Raw genomic sequence first — 18,690 nt, 5'->3', positions numbered from 1 at the left:
TAAATCGTGGCTTTCTTTTTCAAACTAACGAATTCAGTAATATATTAGAAAATGCCACAAAAAAATTTATTTTTGCGGCAAATACGAATTATGGCAAAAAAAATGTCTCACAATACTAATACACACTTTGATATGTTGATACTATAAAGCACATGTTCGAAATGCTTTTCAATTTTACAAATCCCCTAACAATATGATTTAACTTGAAAGGAACAGGAAAACCCCTAACAAAAGGAACCGGTACTTATTACCTATGCACATCGAGACAATCTTGGCCAGGTGGAATAATACAAAAACAGGAGCAGGTGGTTCGAGCGCGGCAGAGGTTCATATAATGATCTGCGCTGAATGGGTTACGTAGAAAATAGTGGCAGCGGTGAAAAGGCTCAAGGAAAAGCATGTCCGGTAAAAACATGTATGTATGTATGTATGTATGTATGTATGTATGTATGTATGTATGTATGTATGAATGTATGTATGTCTCTATTTATATAGCGCGGCACAGCTGTGATACAGAATAATATTATTGCACATAGTGGGAATAAGCGCTTCAGACATAAAACATGAGGAAAGGGAGTCCCTTTAAGTCCCTTTAAGTCCCTTTAACAGAATATTGTTAGACGAGACGGCACAAACTGATATTATTTATTATATTCACATACACGTTATAACTTCCTTAATAATGAAGGTTTCATATGAGTTTCGTCCCCTTCATCTTATCTCACAATTAGACATAGTGCTGCTTTGTTTATGTCACTCAGAATAGTGATGAGAGAGACAGAGAGAGAGACAGAGAGAGAGACAGAGAGAGACAGACAGACAGAGACAGACACATAGAGAGAGAGACACAGAGAGAGAGAGAGAGAGAGAGACAGAGAGAGAAAGACAAAGAGAGAGAGAGGGAGAGACAGAGAGAGACAGAGACACAGAGAGAGACAGAGACACAGAGAGAGACAGAGACAGAGAGACACAGAGAGAGAGACAGAGAGACAGAGAGAGACTGAGTCCCCAACCCCGGTCCTTAAGAACCCCCAAAAAGGCCAGGGTTTAAGGATGCCTCAGCTTCAGCACAGGTGGCTCAATCAATGGCTTAGTCATTTTGACTGAACCACCTGTGCTGAAGCAGAGATACCCTTAAACCCTGGCCTGTTTGGGGGTTCTTGGGGACCTGTGATGGAGTACGTGGCTATCACCAGACAGAGTTAGGTCCTGGAAAAACATGTTAACCGCTGAATCTCCTGCCATTATAATATAAACCGGTTACATGAGTATTTCCATAGCAACAAAGTACTCTCTGAAAGCTGGAACGTCGGGATAAATCCCTTAGAAAGTACACGACTATTTCATGTCTCATATCCAAGGCATCTCTCACCTGTTCCATCTTCCACATTCTCAACTTCCATAACCTCGGTGTTGATTCTGCCCCGGAATATGTACAGGGAGCCATTGAAAGACTTGGTCCGTTTGGTGGATTTCTTCCCAGCAACTCTAAATGGGGAAATTAGAATAGGAACCATCACATTCAATGTACCTAGTATGATACATTGTATATCGGTGTGTGACACAACTTGTTTTAATAATAGCGCTTTAGGAGGAGTGTCCTCCAAACCAAGTGCATCAATGTGTGAGGTCTGGTAGTAATAAACAAATGAACAATGAGGAAGCGTTATTTTTAGCGCGAAACACGTCAGAGGTATATCCCCTGCGCCACCATGCTGTGCACCCTTTTTTGGATCGGCTGTGCTTCACTTCCCCCACGAGGATCTCTGTTTGTTTTAATAACAGTTGGGGTTCTCAATTCCCAGCAGAAAGAAACCGCAGTGTGCTGATGTCCGCTACTCTAAACAGATTCATGGCGCCCTATTCCATATGCTTGATGTTGTCTTCCCCTAGCTTGGGAAGATGTAGGATACATCTATTTAAAGCAGCCGCCCAAGCTGCCTTCCCCCCCCCCCCCCTCCCTTTAATATGTGCACCAATACAGTCCACACAATGATAAGAAATTTGTTAAGTTGCCGATCGATCGGCGAAGATTCAGCTCGGGGAGTTCACGAAATGGCTGTCAGTGCAGCAGAAGAGGACCAAAGATGCAAGTTCTGTGGGGAAGATATAATTGGTGCACTGCTAGAGAGGGCAGGGCTCAAAAAAGGGGTGTGCCAGAGCCTGTTTCAGAAGAGGAAGTGGATGTGACTTTGTAAATGGTTTCTATAGAAACAAAAAAAATCTTTTTACATTATAATACATAAAAAATGTCATTCGGCGTTGTGAAAAAAAAAAGTATTTTCTCATAGTACAGAACTAATTTATTTTAAAAAAAAACATGCAGGATATTGCTTGGACTGCAGCTTTAAAGAGAGAACTTTTTTAATCTTTCGAAAACCCAATTTGAATTTGTCGCCTCCATTATTATCGCTTCGCGTGTAGCAGAAGTTGCCGAATGTGGCCTGTCATATGGCTGACTCTAGGGGAACATTTGTCACCCTCGAATATCCAAAGTTTGCAAGATTCATAAACTTTGGAGAAAGCTTCACTCACCCCTTCTACTGAATGCCTGTTCTATCTTCCTGTAACACTTATTTCCCGTAACAATAGCCCTAGGATCTCGTTAGCGATGCGCCCCCAAGACCCTCACCGTACCCCGTTATCAGATGGCTGGAATGTAACATTTAGACGTATAAGCATCAAGTCACCTGCTTACCTGGATTTCCTCTTGCAGTAGACAAGAAGATTGTCAAACAGAAAAAACATTCGCTCCTGAATATTTCCAGCAGATATTTTTAATAAAGTTCCCTGGAGGAGAAGCTGGGTGCAGATGTCTGTCAGATTGGAACCCTGAACCAAGACAAAGAGATGTTGTTTACTGCATTTCCCAAGTAATTCTGCATGAGATCTACTTCTGTAGGAAAAAACTATTTGATGACATCTATAACAAATCAATAAATGACATTAGCAGACAATGTTAGAAAAAATGATTTGTGGGCTGTGTGATTGGATGTTGAATATATATTCATACATTACTACACACGCGCATATATATATATATATATATATATATATATATATATATATATATATATATATATATATATATATATATATATATATATATATATATATACATACACATACACACATACACATAAAATATTTAGGATTGTCTGAATCCATTGTGTTCTCCTATATATCTTCCCCAAAAGTAAGATCATTGTTTGAAGTGTTGCTTTAAGAACCTGTCCTCTATACAGTAATTAGATGCTGATCTCTGAAGAACTTTTGTCTGCGGAAAACATTCGTCTTTGCCCTTTCCAATGTCATAAAGCAAAGCATTGAGGAAACCTACTTTCTGGGTGACTCCATACCACGTCCAGTGCCAGCTAATTCTGACTCAGGGACAAAAATTATATTGTAAGCTCCTTAGAACAGGAGCATGTGCCTCTCAAAATTCAATGTACAGGGCAGCGTACCCTGCAGCCCTATATAATAGAAATTATTATAATATTATTACGCAATGGCATTATCTAGGACACCTGCGCATGCGCCCAAGGGGTCTAAAGAAGCTATTTTCAGTAATATCCAAACCATTACATTTAATATTCAAGGACTCCATTTCCACAGGCTCAGTACCACAAGATTGGCGTAAAGCAGATGTGGTGCCTATATTTAAAAAGGGAGCTAGATCACAACCGGGGAATTACAGACCTGTAAGCCTGACTTCAATAGTAGGGAAACTACATGAAGGTTTAATTTGGAATAATATTCAGGAATACCTAATGGAAAACAAAATTATTAGTAATAGTCAGCATGGATTTATGAAGGATAGATCTTGCCAAACTAACCTTATTTGTTTCTTTGAGGAGGTAAGTAAGAATTTAGACCAGGGTAATGCAGTTGATGTGGTCTACTTAGATTTTGCAAAGGCTTTTGATACGGTTTCACACAAGAGGCTGGTGTACAAAATAAAGCAAATTGGACTCGGTAAAAATATTTGCCCCTGGCTTGAAAACTGGTTAAAGGACAGACAACAGAGGGTTGTCATAAATGGAACTTTTCAGGTAGGGCTAAAGTTGTGAGTGGAGTACCTCAGGGATCGGTACTGGAACCCCTGCTTTTTAACTGGTTTATTAATGACCTTGAAGTCGGTATAGAGAGCAAAGTCTCCATCTTTGCTGATGACACTAAATTGTGTAAGGTAGTAGAATCAGAGCAGGATGTAATTTCTCTCTACAAGGACTTGGAGAGACTGGAAACTTGGGCAGGTAAATTGCAGTTGGGGTTTAATACAGATAAATGTACGGTTAAGCATTTGGGAAACAAGAATAAACAGGGGACTTACAAATTAAATGGGGCAAAATTAGGTCAATCCTTGATGGAGAAGGATGTAGGAGTGCTTGTAGAGAGTAGGTTTAACAATAGTGCCCAATGTCAGGCAGCAGCTGCAAAAGCAAACAAGATCTTATCTTGCAATAAACGGAGTATGGATGGAAGGGAAATAAGCATAATTATACTACTGAATAAAGCATTAAGACCACATCTTGACTATAGAGTACAGTTTTGGGCACCACTTCATAAAAAAGACATTATGGAACTAGAGAAAGTGCAGAAAAAAGAGCCACCAAATTAATAACTATTAAACTATTATTCTACTACTCATAACCAGGGAACTAATATTCTACTACTCATAGCCAGGGAACTATTATTCTACTACTCATAGCCAGGGAACTATTATTCTACTACTCATAGCCAGGGAACTATTACTGTACTACTCATAGCCAGGGAACTATTATTGTACTACTCATAGCCAGGGAACTATTATTCTACTACTCATAGCCAGGGAACTAATATTCTACTACTCATAGCCAGGGAACTATTATTCTACTACTCATAACCAGGGAACTATTATTGTACTACTCATAGCCTGGGAACTATTATTCTACTACTCATAGCCAGGGAACTATTATTATACTACTCATAGCCAGAGAACTATTATTCTACTACTCATAGCCAGGGTACTATTATTCTACTACTCATAGCCAGGGAACTATTATTCTACTACTCATAGCCAGGGAACTATTATTGCACTACTCATAGCCAGGGTACTATTATTCTACTACTCATAGCCAGGGAACTATTATTCTACTACTCATAGCCAGGGAACTTTTATTGTACTACTCATAGCCAGGGAACTGTTATTCTACTACTCATAGTCAGGGAACTATTATTGTACTACTCATAGCCAGGGTACTATTATTCTACTACTCATAACCAGGGAACTATTATTGTACTACTCATAGCCAGGAACTATTATTCAACTACTCATAACCAGGGAACTATTATTCCACTACTCATAGCCAGGGAACTATTATTGTACTACTCATAGCCAGGGTACTATTATTCTACTACTCATAACCAGGGAACTATTATTGTACTACTCATAGCCAGGAAACTATTATTCTACTACTCATAACCAGGGAACTATTATTCTACTACTCATAACCAGGGAACTATTATTGTACTACTCATAACCAGGGAACTATTATTGTACTACCCATAACCAGGGAACTATTATTCTACTACTCATAGCCAGGGAACTATTATTCTACTACTCATAGCCAGGGAACTATTATTCTACTACTCATAGCCAGGGAACTATTGTGCTACTACTCATAGCCAGGGTACTATTATGCTACTACTCATAGCCAGGGTACTATTATGCTACTACTCATAGCCAGGAAACTATTATTCTACTACTCATAGCCAGGGAACTATTATTCTACTACTCATAGCCAGGGAACTATTATTGTACTACTCATAGCCAGGAAACTATTATTGTACTACTCATAGCCAGGGAACTATTATTCTACTACTTATAGCAAGGGAACTATTATTCTACTACTCATAGCCAGGAAACTAATGTATAGCCTAGGTACTATTATTCTACTAGTCATAGCCAGGGAACTATTATTGTACTACGCATAGCCAGGGTACTATTATTCTACTACTCATAGCCAGGGAACTATTATTGTACTACGCATAGCCAGGGAACTATTATTGTACTACTCATAGCCAGGAAACTAATGCATAGCCAGGGTACTATTATTGTACTACTCATAGCCAGGGAACTATTATTGTACTACACATAGCCAGGGAACTATTATTGTACTACTCATAGCCAGGGAACTATTATTCTACTACTCATAGCCAGGGAACTATTATTGTACTACTCATAGCCAGGGTACTATTAGTCTACTACTCATAGCCAGGGAACTATTATTCTACTACTCATAGCCAGGGAACTATTATTCTACTACTCATAGCCAGGGAACTATTATTCTACTACTCATAGCCAGGGAACTATTATTCTACTACTCATAGCCAGGGAACTATTATTCTACTACTCATAGCCAGGGAACTATTATTCTACTACTCATAGCCAGGGAACTATTATTCTACTACTCATATCCAGGGAACTATTATTCTACTACTCATAGCCAGGGAACTATTATTGTACTACTCATAGCCAGGGAACTATTATTCTACTACTCATAGCCAGGGAACTATTATTCTACTACTCATAGCCAGGGAACGATTATTCTACTACTCATAGCCAGGGAACTATTATTCTACTACTCATAGCCAGGGAACTATTATTCTACTACTCATAGCCAGGGAACTATTATTCTACTACTCATAGCCAGGGAACAATTATTCCACTACTCATAGCCAGGGAACTATTATTCCACTACTCATAGCCAGGGAACTATTATTCTACTACTCATAGCCAGGGAACTATTATTCTACTACTCATAGCAAAGGGACTATTATTCTACTACTCATAGCCAGGGAACTATTATTGTACTACTCATAGCCAGGGAACTATTATTCTACTACTCATAGCCAGGGAACTATTATTCTACTACTCATAGCCAGGGAACTATTATTCTACTACTCATATCCAGGGTACTATTATGCTACTACTCATAGCCAGGGAACTATTATTCTACTACTCATAGCCAGGGTACTATTATGCTACTACTCATAGCCAGGGAACTATTATTCTACTACTCATAGCCAGGGAACTATTATTCTACTACTCATAGCCAGGGAACTATTATTCTACTACTCATAGCCAGGGTACTATTATGCTACTACTCATAGCCAGGAAACTATTATTCTACTACTCATAGCCAGGGTACTATTATTCTACTACTCATAGCCAGGGTACTATTATGCTACTACTCATAGCCAGAGATGCTGATTTAAGTACTGTGTGATGGTACTAAGGGAACCCCCACTTTTTTTTAACCCTCACATTACCACTACTATTTTTTTTAATTTACCAAGTCCAAAGAGCTTGGTTTTAAAGTTTAACAAATGTAGCTCTTTTTACACAGCGGGTAACGTGCCGCGGCTTGTTTTACATTCACGTCACCCAGTGAATCAGTGGAAAGAAAGCGCTCAGCGCAACCCTCGGATGTTCGGGTCAGGGAATGAGACTGACCGCTCTTCTTTTGGATATTTAAAGGTTACATGTGCAAAGTGCATCCGTCTGGCCTTAAAACGCGTTTCCCAAACGCAGAGTAGCGCCCGTAGTGCGCCGGGATGTGAGTGGCACTGTGCCGCGTAAACGTTCGGCGCGGTCTTATTCTAAAACGCTTCATGTTGAATGATACAAAATAAATAAACGTCCCCACCTTTCCTTGCAGTAATGACCCTAAATTATTTAAATACCAATTCCCCAACACCCCCTAATCCAAACACAATGTCCGTGACCGCAGACCGTGGGAGATCGCAGTAATTGGGCATTTAAAAGATGGCAGCTCCGTAATGAAATCGCTCTTCAGGAGTTTGCCACGGAATAATTCCCGCTGTAACAACAGGCGTTTGCCCTGACAAAGGGGGCAGGAGGACGCTGGTTACAGGGCAAGTCTCTCCTAAAAGAGAAGAGAACGGAGCCCGGCGGTGCGTGTAATAATACATTCGCACGGTAAACAAAAGCCGTGGGCGTTTTTTTACCATCTTTATCTTTAGGTAATAAGACTGTTTGCCAGGGCTCAAAACCAGGGCAATTGTTCTTCTTGTTTTGTTTTTAGTTTGCACAGTGATTATGATGCAGTCATTAGCCAAACAGAAGCAGTGGCCTGGCCACGGTGTTCCTGGAAACGAGTCCACGTTCATTCCACCCCCCCCCCCCCTGCCTTTTTGCTAATATATAATTTTTTAACCCTTTGAATGCCGGAGCGGCCGTGGCACCAGAGCCCGGAAATAGAAGAATCCTCCTTCCGTTACCTTTCACTTGGTACCGCGTCCGGTGCTCCGTGGGGACGCGGGACTCTACAGAAGCCATAGCCCAGGGGCGGCTAACTCCTGTCCTCAAAGACCACCAACAGGTCAGGTTTTAAGGATATCCCTGCTTCAGCACACGTGGCTCAAACAGTGGCTCCATTGTTGACAGAGCCACCTGTGATGTAGCAGGGATATCCTTAAAACCTGGCCTGTTGGCGGCCCTTGAGGACTGGAGATGGCCGCCCCTGCCAGACCCCTTGACGTAGCGACAACATATTGGGGCACCCAAAGGGTTAAAGGATGGGGTCCCGTTGGTCCCGGCAGCTGACCTGCGCTATTTTCAGTTCTGGCGGCGACCCCGCCCGGAGATGCTCAGCGGTGCAGGGAACGGACGGTACTTCCTGGGTTTCCAATCCCCCGTGTCACGTGGCTAATATGGAGGTGCAGTGGATGACGCTGTGTGTTCCTATCGGACCACGGGAAGCAGGAGGTGGAAATGGCTAGTTTGTGTCCCCCCCGGCCCTGCCACAGACACCAGTAACTTCACCAACATGCATCTCGGGAAACGGGGGCTACAAATAGCAGAGCTCAGCCCCAGCCTCCCCCCCCCCCTCTTCCAATAATGGGGGGGGGGGGGTGAGGCTGGGCGACCGCTGCTTTAATGGTGATTAAATGGAAGGAACGGTGTCAGAGAAGAATTTTGGCCGCTTCGCGCTTTGTTGAAACTTGTTCCTTTGGGTTTGGTGACCCGCTGGGTAGTACCGCCCATTAAAGTGACGCAGAATGGGTAGTAAGAGCGCGTTCTCTCACCTCCCAGCCTTCTATATGAGACTGCAAGTGCTCCAGCGCCTCCAGTTTCTCCATCTGCCGCTTCGTTTCATTGATATTGGTGCAGACGGTCTTCATGGCCTGCAAGGCACTGTGGACTGCTTGGTGATCAGGGTGCTTGGTCGGGGTCCTTTTCGCCAGCTCCTTAAAATAAGAAAACCAAACCATTAATTTTACCATTAAGAATAACCCAGGTTTTCCCAACGGCAAAGTGAGATTTACACAGCTCAGCACAAGACACAGAGACTCGCAGCACAAAAGCATCAACCGAAAGAGTATAAGGCCTCAGCCAGGCTCCCTGCTGGCGTGCTGAGGCGCGCTGAGGCGCAGGGAAAGCGGGTGCTTTCCCTGGCCTTGCGGTTGCTTACCCCACGCGCTGTCAGCAGCCGTCAGGGGGCGGGCCGGGGGTGGGCGCGTCACTGGCTGGGGGCGGGCCAGTGACGTCACAGAGCTGGTTCGCCCTCATTGGGCGAACCGCTCACGTGACCGGCCTGTCGCGCCGGCAAGCAGGGGAATTTAAAATTCCCCTAAGACCTGCGCTTCCGCAAGCACGCGGAAGCGCAGGTGAGCCCCTACTAAAGCCGCTCTAATTGCGACTGTAGGGGCTCAGTGCTGAGCGGGAGCGCGCGTCAGCACGCTTCCGCCAGCAAGCGCTAAACATGGCCAAGGCCTAAGGAAGCGGCGGCCATATTCCTTTGAATTGGCCAAAAGAGGTCTTCCAGCGTAGGAAGGTGTTTTATGGCATAGCATCGCTTAGCAAACATGGGCCTAACTCATGCAAATGACTGTTTCTTTTCCTTAGAAAGTCATATTACAGTCACAAGCACATTATGAAATAGAAGGAAAGAGAAATGAAACAATAAAAATGCCACATCGTGATTACACAATCGGAACTCGGTAATTAACCAACATTTGTGTAGTTTACATTAGTTTAGACTAGTGCTATAAAAAGTACAATTAGTCGTATGTTCCACCGTCATAAAATCAAATCTGCCAGCAAAACATATGTATCTCATCAGCGCGCATTCTGTCTGATACTAATGTATCACAACAAACATATAACGTAGTAACAAAGGAATTACAATATCCAAATGTGAGTGTAACCCAGAAGGAAGCAGAAAAGTCTCCACCCATTGGGGTTGTGAGAAAATGCTGAATGATCATTGTCACGGGAGATAAGGACTATCCCGCCAGGGAGGGCGGGGCTATCCTGCCGGGGAGGGCGGGGCTATCCCGCCGGGGAGGGCAGGACTATCCCGGCAGGGAGACCGGGACTATCCCGCCAGGGAGAGCGGGACTATCCCGCCAGGGAGAGCGGGAGTATCCCGCCAGGGAGAGCGGGACTATCCCGCCAGGGAGAGCGGGAGTATCCCGCCAGGGAGGGTGGGGCTATCCCACCAGGAAGGGTGGGGCTATCCCGCCAGGGATCAATACACCAGACAGGACAACAGAGTTAATCAAATGAATTTATTGGAAAAAGAAGTATCCACAACTGTCAGTACATAACACACACTGTTCCACCTGGGGTAACTGGGAATACCCTCTATACCTAGGTGCGGGGACCCACGTGAGAAAGTTTTCCATGTTCTGCTCCCACGCAGTGTGTAACAAGCACCGCTTCAGGGACCCCAACAGACTGACACTCAGGGGCTAAGAACTCTCAAGCCTGGAACTGCCACTGGCTCTGGCTGGCACTGGCTGGCACTGACTGGCTGGAACTGCCACTGGCTCTGGCTGGCACTGGCTGGCACTGACTGGCTGGAACTGCCACTGGCTCTGGCTGTTACTGGCTGGAACTGCCACTGGCTCTGGCTGGTACAGGCTGGAACTGGCTGGCAATGACTGGCTGGAATTGCCACTGGCTCTGGCTGGAATTCTCTCAGCCAAAGAACTAACATGGCCGCCCTCCTCACGCCACAGCATGGAGACATTAATGGAGGGATACGGCCCGGTCATTATGATCCAGCCCCAGTTAGTGGGTTTAACGGGCAACATGAAAAGAGAAAATGAAACAGTAACAGGGAAAGTCACGTGAAACTTTGCCACATTTCTCCTGAACAGAGTTAACCTCGCGTCCCTGCAGTGCTGGAACCAGGCTTTACAATAATAATAATAATAAAAAATATATATTTATACGTGTGTGTGTGTGTGTGTGTGTGTGCGTGCGTATAATGTATTGTAAAGCCTGGTTCCAGCACTGCAGGGACCCGGGGTAAACTCTCTTGTCAGAGAAGATGACTGTGACAGTCGGGGTCGTTGTGATGGCTTTTAATAAAGGTCACACCTGCATTAGCCCTACCTGTCAGTAATACACTGGTATTGTATGTGTGTGTGTGTGTGTGTATATATATATATATATATACAGGTGTATTACTGACAGGTAGGGCTAATGCAGGGCGTGACCTTTATTAAAAGCCGTCACAGTCATCTTCTCTGACAAAGACACATTAACACAGATCCGAAACACAACACTCTGTATCAGGTGCATAGGTGGCTATAGATGGTAGCACTATGGGAACGCACAGAAACATATGGATTGGAACATGTATAGGGTTAGTTCTGGCCTAACTATACTGCCAATTCTCCATCTGCTACAAAGCATCAGACCAGGGCTCTCCCACCAGGTCTCCAAAGGGGCCAGGTCAGAAAATATTTAGCAGTAGAAGGGCCACAAGATTATTGGAATGTCATTTTAGATACCGTTAAAGACTTTAAAATAGCTACATGCGGGAAGTTTAAAGGGGCACATAAAAAAACAAGCTGCCAATCGATTGCTTCTCCCGTGATCGATCAGCAAAGTTCCTGCTTCCCAGGGTTTACTAAATGGCTGCCTTTCAGTTTCAATCAATGTTTCAGTGAGTTTAACTCAGCAGCTACAATGTATTCTGATATTACTTAGGTAACATTATCTATTGTTACAGTTTGCAGCTGAAACTGCTGGGAACATTGGCAACAAATGCTCACAGACAGGAAAGTGTTACAAAGATCTTGCACTGCGGGGGAGGTGGGATAAAGCCTGCTGTAGGAATCAAAGGATGCTCAGTATATTGAAACTCATAAAAAATGGGATTAAGAGTTTGATATTTAAAAATACAGTAAGTATTATCTAACACAACAGAACTGATTTATTTTAAAAACACACGAACGATATTTCATTGCTCGGGCGGCACTATTCCTGGTATGTAAATCAGGACCCAGGAGGTCCCTGGAGCTGAAATTCAATGCGGTTCAGCTCAGGAGACCCCCAGCCTCTTACTCGTGTTTAAAAAAAGGTCCAGCGAGGAAAGTACCTTTCAGGTGCTCGGCACTACTATGTGATGCTGAAGTTTAAGGAAATCTGGGCATAAATAACACCTCGAATACAGATCCTGTTCCTGGTGTCTTTGGGACAGGGATTTTGTATTATATTATTAATATATATATATTTATTTTTTTATGTCCTACTTTCACTGCCTCACGAGCATCTGGTTTTAATTTGCTGACATTACATCATCGAAAGTGAGATCTCTGATCCGGGAGAGCTGGCTTGTCAGTGTTACGATCGGGTCAGCGCCACACAGAGAATACGGAAACGTTACCTTTCACCCGCTCCTTCAAATCTTCCAGAAACACGGAGACAAGGCGGCAATAAAACTCCTTAGCGCAAGGTTTCCCCCCCCCCCTCTTTCTGTTCTTATTTGTATATGTAAAGCTTGTGACAATGTATCATTCTATATTCTTACCTAATCTGGCAATCCTGTTACAGGCTACGATATTCCGCCGCCGCCACCGGTCACGTCACTGCTAAGGTGCCTTATCCTAAAAAAAACCCTACCCTAAAACCTATTAAATTAACCCCCTATCGTAAACAGTAATAAAACTTACCTTAGAAGCGCTCGACTCGCAGCGCACACGTAACGACGGAGTTTCAAAGCCCCCGCGTCCTGCGGGCCAATAGGAAGCTGTGATGTCATCGGGTTCGGATTCCTATTGGCCCACGTGACGCGGGGGCTTTAAACTTTGCCGACATACCGTCACCCCCATTGGGGGTCTGTATCTCGGGAAGCAGGGGGTCCCTGGAGCAGAAATGAATGGGGTTCAGCTTAGATAGGGGGCAGTGTTAGTATCAGGGGGTAAGATTTAGTGGTAAGGAGGTGGTTAACTTTAGGGTAAGGGGGTTAGGTTTTTAGGGTAAGGGGCAGCATTAGTATTAGGGGGTTTAGGGTAAGAACTACGGTTAGGGACTTACCTTGGTGGCGAAGCTGCCGGTGGCAGTGTCCCTGTGGTGAGGTCACTTGCGCCGAAACACCAGCATAGACCTTATAAATATCACATTCTGACTCCCAAGGGGCCGGTATTATCAAAGTCTGTTGGGTCAGGTAACCATAAAGGGGGCAAATATACTGAAAGGGCTGGCGGTGTCACAAGAAGATGTGACTGTACACAACATCCCTAACGCTCCCCCCTTAATGTTTCATATTTTCAGCATGGGGGGGATCCCCCACCTCTTTTTTTTTCTCTCCCCCCCCCTCACCTCTCTTTTTTCCCCCCTCCTCATCTCTTCCCTGATAACCCATCGTAAAGAATATTAGAAACACCTGTAATTTGATTTCTTAACACTCGTGAATTGCAAACCACGGCCAGGCGTGACGCACGGAGAAGAGAAGCGCGTTGGTGCGTCTGCAACTCTGACACTTTTTAATGGTGGCAGCGTTTGAAAGGCTTGGTACATTCCTGTAACAGCAGAGGGGCAGAGGCACGGGGCAGAGGCACGGGGCAGAGGCACGGGGCAGAGGCACGGGGCAGGGGCACAGGGCAGAGGCACGGGGCAGAGGCACGGGGCAGGGGCACGGGGCAGAGGCACGGGGCAGAGGCACGGGGCAGAGGCACGGGGCAGGGGCACGGGGCAGAGGCACGGGGCAGAGGCACGGGGCAGAGGCACGGGGCAGGGGCACGGGGCAGAGGCATGGGGCAGAGGCACGGGGCAGAGGCACGGGGCAGGGGCACGGGGCAGAGGCACGGGGCAGAGGCACGGGGCAGGGGCACGGGGCAGGGGCACGGGGCAGAGGCACGGGGCAGAGGCACGGGGCAGAGGCACGGGGCAGGGGCACGGGGCAGAGGCACGGGGCAGAGGCACGGGGCAGGGGCACGGGGCAGGGGCACAGGGCAGGGGCACGGGGCAGAGGCACGGGGCAGGGGCACGGGGCATCCTTTCCAGCACCGTACCCCAGACACCCAGAAACTATTCATAGGAAAACTGATCGGGAAAAGACCATTTATTTATTTACTACAGAACACCTACACTGTGCTGTAATCCTGGGACGCGGCCAAGATAACCCCAGCCTCGTTGGGAGCTTGCGGGGAACAAATTTACGATGTGCAGGTTACACACTCCTGAGAAAAGGGGGCTGTGTCATACAGAACATTAAGAATCCTGCTCCAGATCCCTCAGGGAACGGAGGAAACCGGAAATAAAGCTGCAGAATCCGGATTTCTGCAATCTGCAGTCAGTCGAATACAGAAGGGGGTCTATCCGCGTAGAGGCTGGCACGCATTTATTAACGAAATGGAGAGGACGTATGCTATGGCATTACACTGGTCTAGGAACCATACCCTTGAAGAAGAGACCGGTGAGGTTTCAAAAGCTCTAACACACTAACTTTGCCCATGAAGAACTCTCGGTGTGTCTGTTAAAGGGGATATTCCTTGCGCGTGTTTATATTTTATTTGTAAAGGTTTCTTCCCAGCACTGCACAGTAAGACGTCTGTTTTTAAGGCTTGTGCCTTCTCATTTAATTTTTAAGCTTTGAATTTGAATCCTAGGAAAAGATCTCAGGGCCTAAATTAATATGGCGGCCGTCCCTCTCACTTAATACCTCAAGGAACCTTATCCGAGATTAACTTTTTTTTTCTGAGCCACCTGTGCTGAAGCAGGGATATCCTGAAAACCTGACCTGTTGGTGGCACATGAGGACTGGAGTTGGCCGCCCCTGATCTAGGAAATAAATGAACGTTTTTTTTGTCTTTTTTTAACAAGATCTTAACAGCATGACCACAAAAGCCGTTTATTTCACCCGTTTGGTTCATTTATTGGCTCTAGTCTCAACCATTAGTGCAGCGGTGCGCAAACTGGGGGCACGAGACTTTATTGGGGGGCTAAGAGCGTGAGGCCTCTGTAAATTTACTTACGGCTTATTGTCCACGCATCTCCATGGCAACGCAGCGTCAAATGACACCCGTTACCATGGAGATGTGACGTCAAATGATGCCACGGGTAACGTGATGTCACATGACCCCGCAGCGTAATTTGACGTATCATTAGAGCCGAGAGGGGCGCGACCGAAGAGGCAGCAGGTAAGGGGGTGCAGGCGCTGGGCATTTGCATGTTTTTATACGCTAAGGCGCCAGTGCGCAATCAATCACTTTTACACATTACAGAAGATCTACTTTAAAGGATCAATTCAAGCAGTTTTTTTTTTATTCATTTTTTATACAGGTTTGAACCCCATTAATTTCAGCTCTGGGGACCCCCTGCTTCCGGAGATACTTCTCTCCGTAAAGGGCGCCGGTCGCAACTCCAGGGTTCACTATATGGCGGCTTTTCAAAGCTGCCACGCCCTGCGGGCCAATAGGAAGCTGTGACGCCACCCAGGGCGACGTCCTATTGGCCCATGTGACGCGGGAACTTTAACTGCAGAAAACTGCGCAGAGATACCGGCGCCCCCTGCGGAGGTCTGTATCTCGGGAAGCAGGGGGTTCCCGGAGCTGAAATTAATGGGGTTCACCCCCGGAGATCCGCTGCTTCAAACATTTATTTTAAAAAAATGAAAAGCAAAAAAAATACGACTTGGATCGCTTCTTTATACATCATTTTTTTCCCAAAACTCACTTCGTTTGTACACTTCATGAGGGATATTTCTCATATCCCAGTAAATATTTGGTGTTCTATGGGTTTGCGTGACACACGCGGCAAACGGTTGTGACTGTCCGTGAGTCACTGCGACTTGGTTGAGAAACACTGGATTCTTTCTTTTGCTGCATTACTGAAAAGGTAACCGCCCCCCCCCCCTCGCCCCCCTGTTACACTACACACTGCCGGGCCACGTAACCACATTCAACCACAGATATACTCATTTGTTGTAGGTGGTGATGCCTTTTAGTGGACCAACATGAAAGTTCCTGATAGATTAAATAATAGTGTACAGAGCGGTTGAAACCTCAGAGGTCTCTTTGTCAATATGTAGCGTGTTTACAATGATCTGGGACTAATACAGTCACTAAAACTTTATACAATTGGGCACATTTGAGAAGTGCTACTTTGTAATAAACAAATCGGAAGAATAAGTATTTTTGAGAGTTTTCTTCTTTTTAGATATATGTTTATTAAAGCAGCATCGCGTAAAAGACAAAATCCCCCTCAGTAGGAAGCAGGGGGTCCCCACAACTGGACCAGGCTAATGATAGACCCAGGAATCCCACCTCTGTATGTGCTGCCGGATTCTCGCGCAGGTTTAATTCCTACACGGCACGTGGGCCAATAGAAAGCCGCGATGGAGGACAGTGCAGCTTCCTATTGGCTCTCGTGCCGCGGCACATTTAAGCCTCCATATTGTTCACCCACCCGGTGATACCACCGGCAGCACCTATGGAGGGAAATATCTCAGGATGTAGCGGGGTTACCCGGAGCTGAAATGAACGCGGTTCAACTACGCAGACATCCTGGCTTCTTACCTAGAAGAAGGCAGGGGAAGAAAGTCACGCGTTCCGAGCGCGAAACGTACGTCGGGCATGTCATCGCTTTGACGTCTTGGAGGATGTGGGCAGAATCATTCATGGTCGTCAGGAAACGGTTGTATAGCTGTGTAACTGTGTAACGTATTTCTATGTGGCTAGCTGGTGATCAACACTAGCAGGCAATAATCTGTAACTATACAATGTACTTAGCTACTTAATAGCGCGTTGTTGACTCAATAGATTACCATCTTGTATCCTGTGTTGTTACACTGATCGTTTGGGTACTATTCGCCACATGTTGCTTTATGAGCTCACAAATGTATCAAGATTACACCACTATAAAGTGAGCTGAGCACAGAACTGCTATTTTTGACTACAACTGTCCAGTGTGCCATGTCTGGTTACATGTGTGTTAATGTGGCTATGTAACGAGATAAATATTATCTCTCATCCACATCACTACATATATGTGAGCTGGGCACATCATTGACATCACATGTGACAACTATTTAAAGTGTTACGTGTGGCGATTCATAGAGGTACATACCAAGGTATGCTGAATATCTGTACCCACGTTTCCAATTATACACAGGACGATTCTGATTGGCTATGAGTGAATATATTAATTAGAATAAGAGAAGATTATCCCACTCTATTTCTCATCTCAATAGCAATACTGACCACTTTTTATTAGAGATTTTATTTCATTATACACATTGTATATATTCACATTATTGCGTCTATGTTCTGTATATAAATTAATACAACTTAATTATTTTGGCCATCTATAGGCTTTTATTAGCAATTGTCCTCCTACAATGCTGGGAGCATTTGCTATTTGGAATCTGGTATCTGGAACTCAAATAGCCACTTTAGACAATTGTGTCTGGAAGTACTTAACCCCACTACATGAGGACAGTCCTTTGAGTGCAGCAACTAGGGATCTTTGGGAGATCCTGTGATCTCCTTTCTTTGTGTTTTAGTTCTGATTATTTGTCCCTATGTGCACTGGCTGTATATATTGGTTTTTGATTACTATATAATTAGGTGAGCGGTTTACCAATCTGTTGTGGAAGAAAGCCTTAGGCAAGGCTGAAGCCCTTGATGGTGTTCTTGATTGGGTTAGTTTAGGTAGGGCTTGGAAGGGAAGGAAGGTAGGTAGGATTGGGTTAGTTTAGGTAGGGCTTGGAAGGGAAGGAAGGTAGGTAGGATTGGGTTAGTTTAGGTAGGGCTTGGAAGGGAAGGAAGGTAGGTAGGATTGGGTTAGTTTAGGTAGGGCTTTTGAAGGGAAGGAAGGTAGGTAGGATTGGGTTAGTTTAGGTAGGGCTTGGAAGGGAAGGAAGGTAGGTAGGATTGGGTTAGTTTACGTAGGGCTTGGAAGGGAAGGAAGGTAGGTAGGATTGGGTTAGTTTAGGTAGGGCTTGGAAGGGAAGGAAGGTAGGTAGGATTGGGTTAGTTTAGGTAGGGCTTGGAAGGGAAGGAAGGTAGGTAGGATTGGGTTAGTTTAGGTAGGGCTTGGAAGGGAAGGAAGGTAGGTCGGATTGCCACCTGGTTCTATGTTGAAAGATCACTGGAAGGTAAGTAGGGAGGCCAAAGAACTGGATGTGATCTCCATTGTGACGTGGGACTCTCTTCCAACGACTTCCAGGAGAGTTTTAAAACCTACACTGGCTGAAGTTATCCTTTAAATCTTAAGCTTAATGGAAACGAGGAGACATTGTGTAGACGTCAGTTCCATCTTCTCAGAAGCCAGTGAGTGATCCAGCAAACACTATTTGGCAACTGGGCATTAAAGCATTAACGACCTCCCGGAAGTCCCCCGATCTCCCACTGGGATCATTCTCTAATGCTCCGACAAAACCTCAA

General features: G+C 45.0%; 1 protein-coding gene across 3 annotated transcripts in view; it reads right to left on the bottom strand.

Moving 5' to 3' along the window:
• The window catches only part of PREX1 (phosphatidylinositol-3,4,5-trisphosphate dependent Rac exchange factor 1), a 299,489-nt gene that overhangs the window by 162,313 nt on the left and 118,486 nt on the right, over positions 1-18,690 (bottom strand). For all 3 annotated transcript variants that reach the window (XM_075571278.1, XM_075571280.1, XM_075571279.1), the window contains exons 6-8: positions 9,094-9,255; positions 2,699-2,832; positions 1,373-1,488 (exon numbers count right to left, since the gene is read on the bottom strand). In XM_075571278.1, the coding sequence (XP_075427393.1) occupies positions 1,373-1,488; positions 2,699-2,832; positions 9,094-9,255 (412 nt within the window). The remainder of the gene's footprint in view (positions 1-1,372; positions 1,489-2,698; positions 2,833-9,093; positions 9,256-18,690) is intronic.

Source organism: Ascaphus truei, chromosome 15 (genome assembly GCF_040206685.1).
Source record: "Ascaphus truei isolate aAscTru1 chromosome 15, aAscTru1.hap1, whole genome shotgun sequence".
NCBI classification, from domain to species: domain Eukaryota; kingdom Metazoa; phylum Chordata; class Amphibia; order Anura; family Ascaphidae; genus Ascaphus; species Ascaphus truei.
The sequence above is the reverse complement of the archived record's forward strand: the minus strand, read 5'-3'. Positions and strand labels throughout refer to the sequence as shown.